General features: G+C 43.1%; 1 protein-coding gene across 1 annotated transcript in view; it reads left to right on the forward strand.

Annotated features, from left to right (window-relative positions):
- The first annotated feature begins 4,369 nt into the window (after positions 1-4,369).
- LOC132825629 (coiled-coil domain-containing protein 183-like) overlaps positions 4,370-14,161 on the forward strand; it is a 100,332-nt gene continuing 90,540 nt past the window's right edge. Inside the window, exons 1-3 of the mRNA XM_060840995.1 lie at positions 4,370-4,513; positions 5,786-5,863; positions 10,147-10,314. Coding sequence (XP_060696978.1) covers positions 4,370-4,513; positions 5,786-5,863; positions 10,147-10,314 — 390 coding nt within the window. The remainder of the gene's footprint in view (positions 4,514-5,785; positions 5,864-10,146; positions 10,315-14,161) is intronic.

Below are 14,161 nucleotides of genomic sequence, written 5' to 3' on the forward strand. Positions count from 1 at the left end.
GCTTCAGTCAAGACACGGATGAAAGGAACATGTTTTGAAACATTTGTGGGCGGGTTTCTACAACTGTAAATAACAAGCTCCTTACAGCGAAATCTCCACATTTTCTATGAACTCTCTCCCTGCTAGATGCTTGTGGAATGTTTATGCTCTATCTGATTTTGATAACCCTGGGCTGTTGTTGGGAAGAAACTCTGACAGAGTCCTGCTCCTCAACTTCAATGTTGATCATACCCACCTCCACCGGTAAGTCATAGAGATGTACAGCATGGAAACAGACCCAGATATTCCAATCTAATCAGCATCTTTCTCTTTGTTTGGTGTATTCCTTACTCTTGTTGGGCCGTGGCTCTCAGTTCAAGCAAGCATTGAAGTCACTGGCCATTCATCAGTGGCTATCTGACACAAGATGGGTGCTAGCTGACCAGTAGGAGCTGATGGTCCTGTCTGTCACTGGAGATAGGCTGTTCTCAATGCCAAGTCATACCTGCTGACTCATGAGTTTTCCTGCTGTGCAGTAAACCTGCGATGCCCAGTCCTTTCGGCTATGCAAACATTGGAGTGCCCTCTCAACCTCCTCCGTTGAATCCAAAGAAGTGCACACCACTGTGTTTGGTGCTGAACAGGCTGCAGACGGTGTTGGAAAAGTGATATATTTAGACTTTTGTCACCTTTGGGATCCATTCCATACCTTTAGTCAAGCTTTACTCCCTTTGCCTTCAGCTCCCTGAACATAATGGAGTTATTAAGGAGGAACAGTTTTTGTGCCTCATTATCATTAGGGAGCACAGCTGATGGAGAGCTGTATATTGACAGGGAGAAACTTGCATATTAGCTGTCTTTATGTTGTCCAGGTTGAGAAGAGAAACAAACTAGCACAAAGGCAAAAAAGCACACTAGCTCTCTTCACCCAAACAGTAAACACATTACATGAGTAATCAGGGACTGACCTGCTGAACTGAACCTAATAGTAACTTGGAAACCGAGCTGAGCATTCGTAATGACTACAGATGTCATAAAAACGTACGGCTGTGTTGCTTGAAACTGATACACGGAATGGTGTACATTTCCAATTCAAACTCGTGTGCCTGCAAATTAATGAAGCAAACAGAGAACCATTTTCCACTTTCAGAGGCAGGATTTTTTTAAACAGCTGTCTGTTGATATAAATCCCATATCAGAGGCTGGAATGACTTTTCAAAACTTTTTTTAAAAGTGAATTATCGCAGCTCCAACAAATGTAAAGTATTATCATGCATGACACTATATAATGCTGGTCATTGGGGATGCCTTTTCAGGGTAATCCCAATCTGAATCACTGCAGTAAAACACACACATTACCACTCCGTGTCTAGCACTGACATTTTATGCCTATGTTACAGAATGTTTCTAGCTCCTAAAGAGGCTTCCCAAGTGACCACAACCTCTTCCCGGTTCCCTTTTTAAGGGCTGAGAGGAAGTAGTTTCTCCACTGGTCCTCACTGTAGGAATTCCGAAGGTCTGGAAAACGTTTGCATATGTTTTATACCAATAGCCTTCCAGAACCAAAAAACACCAGGTGAAAATGGTGTGGAGTTGGGAAGACTGACACTGAACAAGGAATCGCAGTATAATATTTTGCACACAATTCCTGTCTCCATATTTAGATGATAATCTGGCTTCTCTGTATGGGTGATGTGGAGAATAGTGGGAACGGTGGGGATCCATTGCCTGAGTCAGGTTCTAGTTGCTGTTGTGCCATATTACCTTTAATGGTGAACTCATTCATGCGTCACAGCTGATAAAGTCTTCTTTATGCTATGGGTCCAGTTTTTAAATGCATGCCATTGACAGGATTTCCAGTGACCACCTCCTCATAAAATCCGAGGATTTCTGCACACAGTTTCCTGACCGTATGCACACTCACCAACTCAGTGGTCTTTAACTGCCTGGTAGAACAAAAGTCTTTTACTTTAAAAATAACTCACAAAGTTGAAGCTTTCAGTCTTACACTCATCAGGACTGGGATGCAAGGACACACACTCAGAAGGGTGGACTTTCTGACACCCCTGAAGGGTTTACATTACACATGCAGAAAGGTCTGCATTGCCCTGCCCCAGAAATAAGCCCAATAAATACGAGCAAGTAGATGAAATGATGTCATTGTCAGTATCAACGGGGGTTCTCCACAATTGTGTTTTGCACATGTATACTGAGAATCTTTTCAGGGTGTCAACAGGCATTCTCAACCTTAGAAAGGGAACATCAATCATGCAGTGTGAGAAGCTGGACCTTGATTGGCACAGCGACTGATATACATCAATCTTAGAGAACTGAAAAAAGTCAGACTCTGTATAGTCAGGGTGTTGCTGTGGGGCATAAAGTAGATAGTGACCATAACCGTTTCCCCATTGCAAAAGGTGTAATGTAGAAAGAAATGTCGGTGCCAGAGCAGTTTGACACTGCTAACAGCAGAATTCCTAAATTAGTAAGCAGCCTTAACTATAAGGGGATTTCAGTGCAGGAATGAGAGAGGAACATGGAGTCTGACCCTCCTGCTTCTGACATCATGACTTTGGAAAGATCAGTGAAAACGGAGGCAATTTGAGCTTTGCTGCTACCATGAGCTTTGTGAAACCAGCACCTTCTTTTGGAAGCTGCAACAAGGTGTTCTGGGGATATTGAAATTCAAGACATTGGAACCAGCTAGATCTGACCATCACCAGACATGTCTCCCTGAACTACACTCTCAACACAAACAGATGCCATAGTGCTGACTCTGATACAGCTCACATCTTAGTAACCACCAGGGTTAGGATACAACACTCGGAGGTTTTTCATTCTTGGCAGAAATACAGTCCTAGTATGAGCATCAGGCACGCTGCCTGCCCAGATGCTAACAGCAGCTCCTCAACTTGTTTGACCAGATGCTGTCTGACATTCCCATACCGTGAAATGAAACTTACTTGAAGACACCATCTACAACCCCACACTCTCAACATAAAGGGAGCAAGAGTCAAAATAACGTTGACTGATTGAAGGTTAACATCACTGTGCTTGAATCTACCATTGGAGCCAATCAATCAAGCAGTTTATTTGTTTATAAACCTACGAGGCACTTAAACGAGTACAATGTTTGCAGCCATTTCATCACCATACTAGGCAACATCATCAATGAGGCTCTGGTGAAGAACTGGTCTTATGTCCTGCTTTCTATTTATGTGTTTAGTTTTCTTGGGTTGGTGGTGCCATTTCCTGTGGTGATGTCATTTCCTGTGTTGGTGGTGTCACTTCCGGTTCTTTTTCTCAGAGGGTGGTAGATGGAATCCAAATGTGTTTGTTGAGTTGCAGTTCCGGTTGGAATGCCATGCTTTTAGGAATTCTCGTGCGTGTCTCTGTTTGGCTTGTCCTAGGATGGATGTGTTCTCCCAGTCAAAGTGATGTCCTCCCTCATCTCGTATGTTAGGATATTAGTGAGAGTGGGTCATGTCTTTTTGTGGCTAGTTGATGCTCATGTATCCTGGTGGCTAGTTTTCTGCCTGTTTGTCCAATGTAGTGTTTGTTACAGTCCTTGCAAGGTATTTTGTAATTCTGTTCACCGGAGCTGGGAATTTGTGTTGCAGATATTTCGTCCCCTGTCTAGGTGACATCCTCAGTGCTTGGGAGCTTCCTGTGAAGCGCTTCTGTGATGTTTCCTCCGGCATTTATAGTGATTCAGAAACATCACAGAAGCGCTTCACAGGAGGCTCCCAAGCACTGAGGATGTCACCTAGACAGGGGACGAAACATCTGCAACACAAATGCCCAGCTCGGCAAACAGAACCACAACAACGAGCACCCGAGCTACAAATCTTCTCACAAACTTTGAAGGTATTTTGTAAATGACACTTGTTTTGCTTGTTTTCTTTATAGGGTCTTTTAAGTTCATTAGTTGCTGTTTTAGTGGGTTGGTGGGCTTGTGGGCTACCATGATGCCAAGAGGTGTGAGTAGTCTGGCAGTCATTTCCGAGATGTCTTTGATGTAGGTATTCAAAAAGAATGGCATCCAATAAACACAGTCCATCAATTTCTCCACAACAAACCCAAACAAGCAGACAAAACGTGCCCAGAAACCCTAGCCACTTTCCTCTACACCAACTGGTCCCTGTCCTCTGTACATAGAATATGCCTCTCAAAACCAGTCAACGTTCAATTTGTTACTTACTAAGCCCTTTATAGTTTTGTGCTTCCATGTTATTTCTCCAGTAATTCACCGAGTAATCAGTGCCTCGTAAACAAACCAAATTCTCTGAATTGCCATTGCAATGGTTGAATTAAAATTGATCTGTCTGCTTCAGAATATTGTGGAGCAGAACATTCTAGATTTCTCCACAGTCAATGAGATGATCCATTGATGCTTTTGAATTCACTTTCAGAGAAATACAAGAATGCTTATTACCAAACAGCAGAAAAAGAGATTGCGCAAAATGCAGAGAAACTTGGGCAAATGCGCAAGGACGTCATGCAGGAGAGCATTAAATTTCAGAAAGCTGATCGGGTGAGTGAAATGTCACATAAGTAGCCGTAAAATTTATCAATGAAGTATATTTCTGGAATAAGAAAAGGTCATGTTGAACCTAACATGCATAAATGTGATTGATAGGCCAATGAAAGATTGCTCACTCACCATGGTACGGCCATCAGAGATGAAAAATGTGGTGCTGGAAAAACACAGCCGGCCAGGCAGCATCCGAGGAGCAGGAGAATCGACGTTTCGGGCATAAGCCCTTCTTCAAGAAGATATTCCTGCCCGAAACATCGATTCTCCTGCTCCTCGGATGCTGCCTGACCTGCTGTGTTTTTCCAGCACCACATTTTTCAACTCTGGTCTCCAGCATCTGCAGTCCTCACTTTCTCCACGGCTAGCAGAGAGCCATTCCCTTACCCATTGTGTCCTTCTGACCATCTCTCTCAACATGTTACAGGCAAGAGCAGTAATCCTGCTGTCACTAACCACTGCAGCCAATCGCAGTGACTAGCACTGTCAACTAAACACCATATGGGAGGCACAATACGTTCTGTGTCCTTTGTTATGGATAATCATAGAATAGATCCCCACAGTGTGGAAATAGGCCCTTCAGCCCAATAAGTCCACACTGACCCTCCGAAGAGTAACCCACTCAGACCTGTTCCACCACCGTAGTACTGTACATTTACTCCTAAGTAATGCACCTAACCTACAGATCCCTTGGCCAATTCAGCTAACCTTTGGATTGTTGGAGGAAACTGGAGCATCCAGAGGCAACCCACACAGACACAAGGAGACTGGAGTCAAAGCCAGGTCCCTGGTGCTGTGAGGTAGCAGTGTTAACCACTGAGCCACCGTGCTGCCCTAGTGTAATCTCATCTCCAATTGTCCGGTGCTTCAGTACAGTGAGTCAGGAACATCCCCACATTGGATTTTCTTTTCTGCACTGCTTGTCTTCTCATACTTGTCAATCTTCCACCTATTGGAGTTATTCAGCTACTGTCAGTGAGAGGTTCCTGCTCAGTCTGACCATTCTGTTGGAATAATGGACAATGCCATTGGCTGGTGAGTTTAGCCCTCATTGTTACAGTGTGCAGTTGAAGATGGAAACAATGTGGGTTAGTGCAGAACAATGACGATATTCCAGTGCTGTGGCTTGGGAGACTGAGAAATGTTCATTAGGATCTATAGATCTCCTCACTTTTACTTAACAGGGAGTTTCAAGGTCTGGTACATTTTGAATAAGATTGAGATAGTTTTAAGCATTTGATCCTTCCCTCACTCTATCTGCTTTTCCTGCAGGTGGTCGAAAACATCATTAGTCGAGAATGTGAGGATCGAAAGGAATTGAGACTCTGCTTAGCAAAAGCGACCATTGAGGTATTACAATCAGACCATTTAATTCCACGCATCAGCGCCAATCTCACTCCCAGTAGATTCCCAATAGAGCATGGGCAAACACATCATTCATACTTGGTGCACAATCTTGGTGCAGGGCGACACGGTGGCACAGTGGTTAGCACTGCTGCCTCACAGCGCCTGAGACCTGGGTTCAATTCCCAACTCAGGCGACTGACTGTGTGGAGTTTGCACGTTCTCCCCGTGTCTGCGTGGGTTTCCTCCGGGTGCTCCGGTTTCCTCCCACAGTCCAAAGATGTGCGGGTCAGGTGAATTCACCTGACCACAATTCAGGTGAATTGGCCATGCTAAATTGCCCGTAGTGTTAGGTAAGGGGTAAATGTAGGGGTATGGGTGGGTTGCGCTTCGGCGGGTCGGTGTGGACTTGTTGGGCTGAAGGGCCTGTTTCCACACTGTAAGTAATCTAAAAATCTAAAAAATCTAATCTAAAATCTTTGTATAGGCTTCAAATAGTTCTTATTTCAGTCCATGTTTGTGCTGCACAATTGACATACCAGTGGATTTGATGACAAATCAAAGACTCTACTCCCAAAGTAAGAATTTGACAAAGAGACTACTGAGAATAAGATTCAATATTCCCCATTTCAGTCTGTACTCTCATAGAATTATGCAGTAGTGATGGATCCAGTTCCTATGCCCCTGACATAGCTTTGAAATAGTTTGCTCTTTGAGGGTGTATGTAATTCTCCTGTCACTGATTGACTGAGGAACTTGTCTCAATGTGCCAGGTAAGACTACCCATTCACCTTTGGGTTTGTTTTGCTTTGACAGTGTGTGGCACATAAAACACACAGCACTCAGTATCATTGACACGGTTACACTGATAATTGCATAAAAACATTAACAATTTGAACAAAATTCAGAACAGCTTATCACTTAAATTTATCAGTAAAACACAAAGGACAGATGACTTTTGGGTTTGCAATTGGAATAAACTGATAAGCTGCATAAGTCACAAGATTCTTGAAATGGTGTACCAATCTTTGTAGTCAAGTCACATAGAAAATAGGGCATGGTATGTAATGATGTTTCTGTAATACAGAGTGCCACGACTTAACAAAGAACAGTACAGCACAGGAATAGGGTCTTTGGCTTACTAAAACTACGCCGACACATGATGCCTTTCTAAACTAACAACCTTTTATCTCTACACTGTTCATATCCCTCCATTCCGTACCTATTCACAAATCTGTCAATATATCTCTTAAACATTGTTATTGTATACCACCTCTACCACCTCCTGTGGCACAGCATTCCAGGCAATTAACACCCTCTGTGTGAAAAAACTTTGACTCTTACACCTCCTTTTGGTGTCTAGTTGGTGCTCATGTATCCTGATGGCTAGTTTCCTGCCTGTCTGTCCAATGTAATGTTTGCTGCAGCCCTTGCAGAGTACTTTGTGTGGGACGTTTGTTCTGCTGGTTGTTGACACAGGATCCTTTAAGTTCATCAGGAGCTGTTTCAGTGTGATGGTAAGTTTGTGGCCTACCATGATGCCGAGGGGCCGGAGTAGTCTGGTCATCATCTTGGAGATCTCTTTGATGTCTGGCAGAGTAGCTAGAGTCTCTGGGTGTGTTGTGTCTTCGTGTTTCAGTTTGTTGTGCAGGAATTGGCGCACTGTGCTTATCGGGTTACCGTTGTTTCTGAATACATCGTGTAGGTGTTTTTCTTTGGTTTCTTGTAGTTCTTGGGTGCTGCAGTGTGTTGTGGCTCATTTAGAACATAGAACATTACAGTGCATTACAGACCCTTCGGCTCTCGATATTGCGCCAACCTGTGGAACCAATCTGAAGCCCATCTAACCTACACTATTCCATTCTTGTCCATATGTGTATCCAATGAACATTTAATTGCCTTTAAAGTTGGTGAGTCTACTACTGTTGCAGGCAGGGCATTCCACGCCCCTAACTGAGTAATGAAACTACCTCTGGCATCTGTCCTATCTATCACCCCTCAATTTAAAGCTATATCCCATCGTGCTAGCCATCACCATCCGAGGAAAAAGGTTCTCACTAACCACCCTCCCTAATCCTCTGATTATCTTATATGTCTCAATTAAGTCATCCCTCAACCTTCTCTCTAACGAAAATAGCCTCAAGTCCCTCAGCCTTTCCTCATAAGATCTTCCCTCCATACCAGACAGCATCCTGGTAAATCTCCTTTGTACCCTTTCCATGCTTCCACATCCTTCTTATAATGCAGTGACCAGAACAGTACGTAATACTCCAAGTGCAGCCGCACCAGAATTTTGTACAGCTGCAGCATGACCTCAAAGATTCAAAACCCAATCACACTACAAGAAAAGCTCACGCCGCGTTATAACTCTATCAACCTGGGTGGCTACTTTCAGGGAACTATGTACCTGGACACAGAGATCTCTCTGCTCGTCTACCTTATCAAGAATATTACCATTAGCCCAGTACTCTTTATCCCTGTTGCTCCTTCCAAAGTGAATCACCTCACACTTTTCTGCATTAAACTCCATTTGCCATCTCTCAGCCCAGCTCTACAGGTTATCTATGTCCCTCTGTAATCTGCAACATTCTTCAGCAATATACACAACTCCACCGACCTTAGTGTCATCCACAAATTTACTAACCCATCCTTCAATGCCCTCATCTAGGTGATTTATAAAAATTACAAACAGCAGTGACCCCAAAACATATCCTCGTGGTACCCCACATGTAACTGAACACCAGGATGAACATTTCCCCATCAACCAACACCCTCTGTCTTCTTTCAGCTAGCCAATTTCTGATCCAAACCACTAAATCATCCTCAGTTCCATGTCGCCATACTTTGTGCAATGGCCTACCGTGGGAAACATTATCAAACGCCTTATGCACTGCATTAACCGCTTTACCCTGTTTGGTCGCGATCTCAAAGAACTCAATAAGGTTTTTGAGGCATGACCTACCCTTCACAAAACCGTGTTAACTATTCTTAATCAAGTTATTCATTTCTAGATGATTAGAAATCCTATCTCTTATAACCCTTTCCAACACTTTACCCACAACCAAAGGAATTTCCAGGGTTGTCTCTACTCCCCTTCTTGAACAAGGAAACAACATTTCAGGGCGGCACGGTGGCACAGTGGTTAGCACTGCTGCCTCACAGCGCCTGTAGACCCGGGTTCAATTCCCGACTCAGGCGACTGACTGTGTGGAGTTTGCACGTTCTCCCCGTGTCTGCGTGGGTTTCCTCCGGGTGCTCCGGTTTCCTCCCACAGTCCAAAGATGTGCGGGTCAGGTGAATTGGCCAAGCTAAATTGCCCGTAGTGTTAGGTAAGGGTAAATGTAGGGGTATGGGTGGGTTGCGCTTCGGCGGGTCGGTGTGGACTTGTTGGGCCGAAGGGCCTGTTTCCACACTGTAAGTCTAATCTAAAAAAAAGTCTAATCTAAAAACATATACTATACTCCAGTCTTCTGATATTATTCCTGTAGACAATGATGACATAAAGATCAAAGTCAAAGGCTCTTCAATCTCCTCCCTGGCTTCCCAGGGAATCTGAGGATATGTCCCATCTGACCCAGGGGACTTACCTATTTTCACATTTTTCAGAATTGCTAACACCTCCTTTTTGTGAACCTCAATCCCATGTAGTCTAGTAGCCTGTTTCTCCATATTCTCCTCGGCAACATTGTCTTTTTCCAGTGTGAATACTGACAAAAAATATTCATTTAGCGTTTATCCTACTTCCTTGGACTCCACACACTACTTCCCACTACTGTCCTTGATTGGCCCTAATCTTCCTCTCATCATTCTTTTATTCCTGATATACCTCTACCTATTTAAATAATATCCTGATGCAAGTCCATTTGTGGGTATTAGGATGATTGCTCCTGTAGTTTAGTATCTGGTCAGCGTGTGTGGCTTTCCTGTAGATATTGGTCTGCAGCCGTTGGCTTTTCGTTGCACTGTGATGTCTAGGAAGGGGAGTCTGTTGTTGTTCTCTTCCAGTTATGTTTCTGAGAGGTTGGTAAATGGGGTCCAAACCTATCACCCACCACAACTGACCAGACACATAAATAGCAAGTAGGAAAGAACACCAACACTACATCAGAAGCTGACTGATGATGTTACCTAGTATGGTGATGAAATGTCTGAGAACAAACCTCCCAGCTCAGAGAGCAACCGTACAGCCTGAGGTTTCTTGAGGTTTATTTAACCTATAACTGTATAAAACTTGCCACCATATTTCTCAATTTCTGGATTTCTAACTCACTGTATTTTTGACCTTCTAGGGTTCCAAAGAGTTGCTAAGTAAACATTTGTATGACACAGTGAACCATTACAATCTGAACTGCTATGAGGTTAAGAAACGTCAAAAGATTTTGATGGACCTTATGCAAACGTTGAGGTCAGTTAAAAAGGAGACGCAATTTGACGCAGGAGAGCACAATGATCTTCAGGTACACTTTCCTTTATATTTTAAACATTGTTCCCTTCATCTCCCTTGTCAATCAGTATGTCTGTATCACTATGTCAGAAGGTGCAGATTATCATGAAGTGGAAATACTGCTCGTTGGGTACAGATGTATGTTAGGTAGAGAGGGATGTATATTTACAGAGTGCTTTATGTTTACAGGTGAATGTTAGGTACAGACGAATGTATATTCGATACAGAGTGAAGAATGTAAGGTGCAGAGTGATATGTATTTTAGACAGTTGCTAACACAAATGTAACACTGAAGGATTATTTCAGAATTGAACATTAATCTCCAAGATACTATTGTAATCAAAATAAAAATCTTTTATAAACAGTGTATGACGATACCATCGATCTGAACAATCTGATGCGCAAGCTCAATATTAAGCTGATTTTTGAAAAAAACATAAAAATCCTACTCAGTTTGAAATTCTGTTTTTCTTACATGAGACACTCCTTCATTTTTTTTCTTTTAGCTTTTCTTTCAGGTAATTCTCAATCTTTGTTTAAACATGTTTATGAGAGATATCACTGCTGGTTTGCATGCATTCTTACCCCACTCGGCCTTTTACTAAAATATCAAATATCAATCCAAAGATGTGTAGGTTAGGTGGATTAGCCATGCTAAATTACCCATAGAATTAATGGATGTGCAGACAAGATGGACTGGCCATGGGAAATGCAAGGTTGCAGGAATAGGGTAGAAGAGTGAGTCTGGATGGGATGTTCTTTGGAGGGTTGGTGTGGACTCAATGGGCTGAATGGCCTGTTTCCACACTTTAGGGATTCTATGATTCTGTGATTTGGAATGATAAAACCATGAGGCTGTTCACTGTCCGACTAGGGTATGTATAATACACTGTAAGGATGAAGAGGATGTTGACTTATGGTGTGATTGTAACAAGGATGGACCTTGTAGAATGTGAGTTCCCATACTGGGGCTGTTAATCTGGTCCAATCAGGGAGCCCTGGCTGGCAGACATAAACAGGAGTGTCAGAGGTTCTGTTCACTCTGAGAGAGCTGGATTCGTGTCAAGGACTGTCTACATGTAAATAAAGGGTAACGTGGTGATGGGATACCGGCCTCTGTGGAGTTATTTCATATGGCAAGAATGTCAGCTATTTTGGAGGTGGGAATGATGAAATGAAACTTGGAGAAAAATGCCCAAGTAGGGTGAACAAGTTCTAATTCTTAGAGCTGTATAAGGTGACAACTGAATAAACAAGCAGAGGAGGAGGTGTTTGTGAGAAGGGAAGGAGTGAAGAAAGGAGGAATATGGAGTTGCGGATGGCAAGGATGGGGTATAGGGAGAACCTGAAAGCACAGTTTCGATTGTGAAGAGAAGGCAGACAGCAGGTGCAAGAGGTGAGAGGGGGGAAGAGCACATTGAGAGTTCTGAATATCAATTGTCAGGAAGTCAGTGGAGCTTAGTGATGGCAGTGACTGATTAATGGTGTTTATGGGAGAGGACATTTGTAGTTTAATAAAATCTGAGAGGTTAGCTAATTAGAGAGGCTTAGACAGAATTTCATCTGTAATTCATAAAGTTCTGATTTAGAGAGCAGTAGAGGTCTGGACTATAGATAGTCAATGTTTTTGATCTGAAAGGAAGCGGTTTTGATGACACAATGACTGAGATATTGGTTGAGTAACACGTCAAGGTTGTGTACCCCATCGTGAAAAGGAAACAGAGGTGAAATAAGGATTGATAGGGGTGTGTGGGAAATGAATGACTTTGGTCTTGCCGGCATTAAAATGATTGAGTTAAGGAATATTGGAGATGCAGTTTGAAAGACTTTAATAAATAAGCCATGAGTTGCCAGAGGAGGTAAGATTGATGGGGGGGTTCATCATGGGACTTAGTGAAAAATCCCTTTAAGCTTCTGGATAATATCACCTGGGTCTCAGATGTAAATACTAAAGATGAAGTGTTCAAGATTGGACCGTTGGGGTTGAGCTGAGGTCATGAAACATTGTAAGTGATTGTTAGCGTGGTACCAGGAGACTCCAACATCACTGAGTCTAATTGTGGACAAGAGGCACAAATGTTTGATAGGGTCATAGTTAAACAGCAACAAAACTGATCCTTCAGTCCACTGTGTCTACGCTGACCAACAAACACCAAACTATACTCATCCCATTTATCTGCTCTTGGTCCATAGCCTACAGTGCTAATCCAAATGATTCATAAATGTAAGAGTTCCTACCTCCACCACCCTCTCAGGCAGCATTTTCCTTATTTGTACTATCCACGAGGTGAAAAGGTTTTACTTCCTTGTCTCCTCTAATTCACCTCATAATCTTAAACTTATTCCCTCTGTCTGAGACACTTCCGCAAAGATTCTCATGATCTACTCCGTCCATGCCTCTTCTCATTCTGTTTACCTCAATCAGATCTGCTTTCAGCTTCACCTGCTCTAAGGAAAACAAACCCAGCCTGTCCAATCTCTATTCATGACTAAAACTTCTCAACTCTGCCAAAATCCTGGTGAATCTCCTCTGCACCCTCTCTATTGCAAACTCATCTTTCTGATAATGTGGTGACCAGAACTACACTCAGTATTCTACCTGTGGCCAAGCCAACGTATTATAAAGTTGTAACGAGACTTCCTTGCTCCGATATTCTTCGCCCTGTTGAATGTACCTGCACTGACCACCTTCAGGGATCTATGGACTTGTACACCATGGTCTCTTTGCTCCTCAGTACTCCCTAGGGACCCACCATTCATTTTATATATCGTCTCCCCTTATTAGACCTCCCAAAATTCATCACCTCTTACTTATCAGAATTAAATTCCATCTGCCATTGCTGTCCCCAATTTACCAGTTGATTAATATCAGACTGTAACCTCAGTACCAACACCACCAATCATCTGCTAATTATACTTACTAATTAGATTTCCTCCATTCTCACCCAAATCATTATTGTGCATAACAAATGGCAAGGATCCCAGCAGTACACCATTGGTCACAGGATTCCAATCACAAAAACAATCCTCCAACATCATCCTTTGCCTAAGCCAGTTTTGGAAATAGTTTGCCAACTTACTTTGGCTTTTTACCTTTTGGATCAGCCTTCCATGTGGGACCTCACTGAAGTCCATGGAAACCACATTAACTGCATTATCCTCATCAAACATTAAGTCACCTTTTCAAAAAACTCAATTAAATTAGTCAGGTACAGTCCCCCTCTCACAAATCCATGATCAAACCCTACCTTTCCAAGTGTTAGTTAATCCTGTCCCTCAGAACTTTTGCTAACAATTTCCTTACCACTCCTATCAGAATAACTGGTCCACCTGGCCTATCCCTGCCACTCTCCTTGAACAAAGGAACCACATTAGCTATCCTTCAGACATCTGGAACTTGACCTGTGACCACCAAAGTATTAAATATCTCCCCTAGAACCCAAGCAGTCTCCTCACCCTTAACAATTTCCCGAACTGGTCCTCACCCTTAACAATTTCTCCTTTGAATCCTCCCACTTCCTCCAGACCAAAGGGGTAGCCATGGGCACCTGTATGGGCCCCAGCTACGCCTGTCTCTTTGTTGGCTACATAGAACAGTCGATCTTCAGTAATTACACCGGCACCACTCCCCACTTTTTCCTCCGCTACATTGATGACTGCATTGGCGCCACCTTGTGCTCCCGTGAGGAGGTTGAGCAATTCATTAACTTCACCAACACATTCCACCCCGACCTTAAATTTACCTGGACCATCTCTGACACCTCCCTCCCCTTCCTGGACCTCTCCATCTCCATTAATGACGACCGACTTGACACCGACATTTTTTACAAACCACCGACTCCCACAGCTACCTGGATTAC

The sequence above is a fragment of the Hemiscyllium ocellatum genome, chromosome 21, assembly GCF_020745735.1.
Source record: "Hemiscyllium ocellatum isolate sHemOce1 chromosome 21, sHemOce1.pat.X.cur, whole genome shotgun sequence".
Lineage (NCBI taxonomy): Eukaryota > Metazoa > Chordata > Chondrichthyes > Orectolobiformes > Hemiscylliidae > Hemiscyllium > Hemiscyllium ocellatum.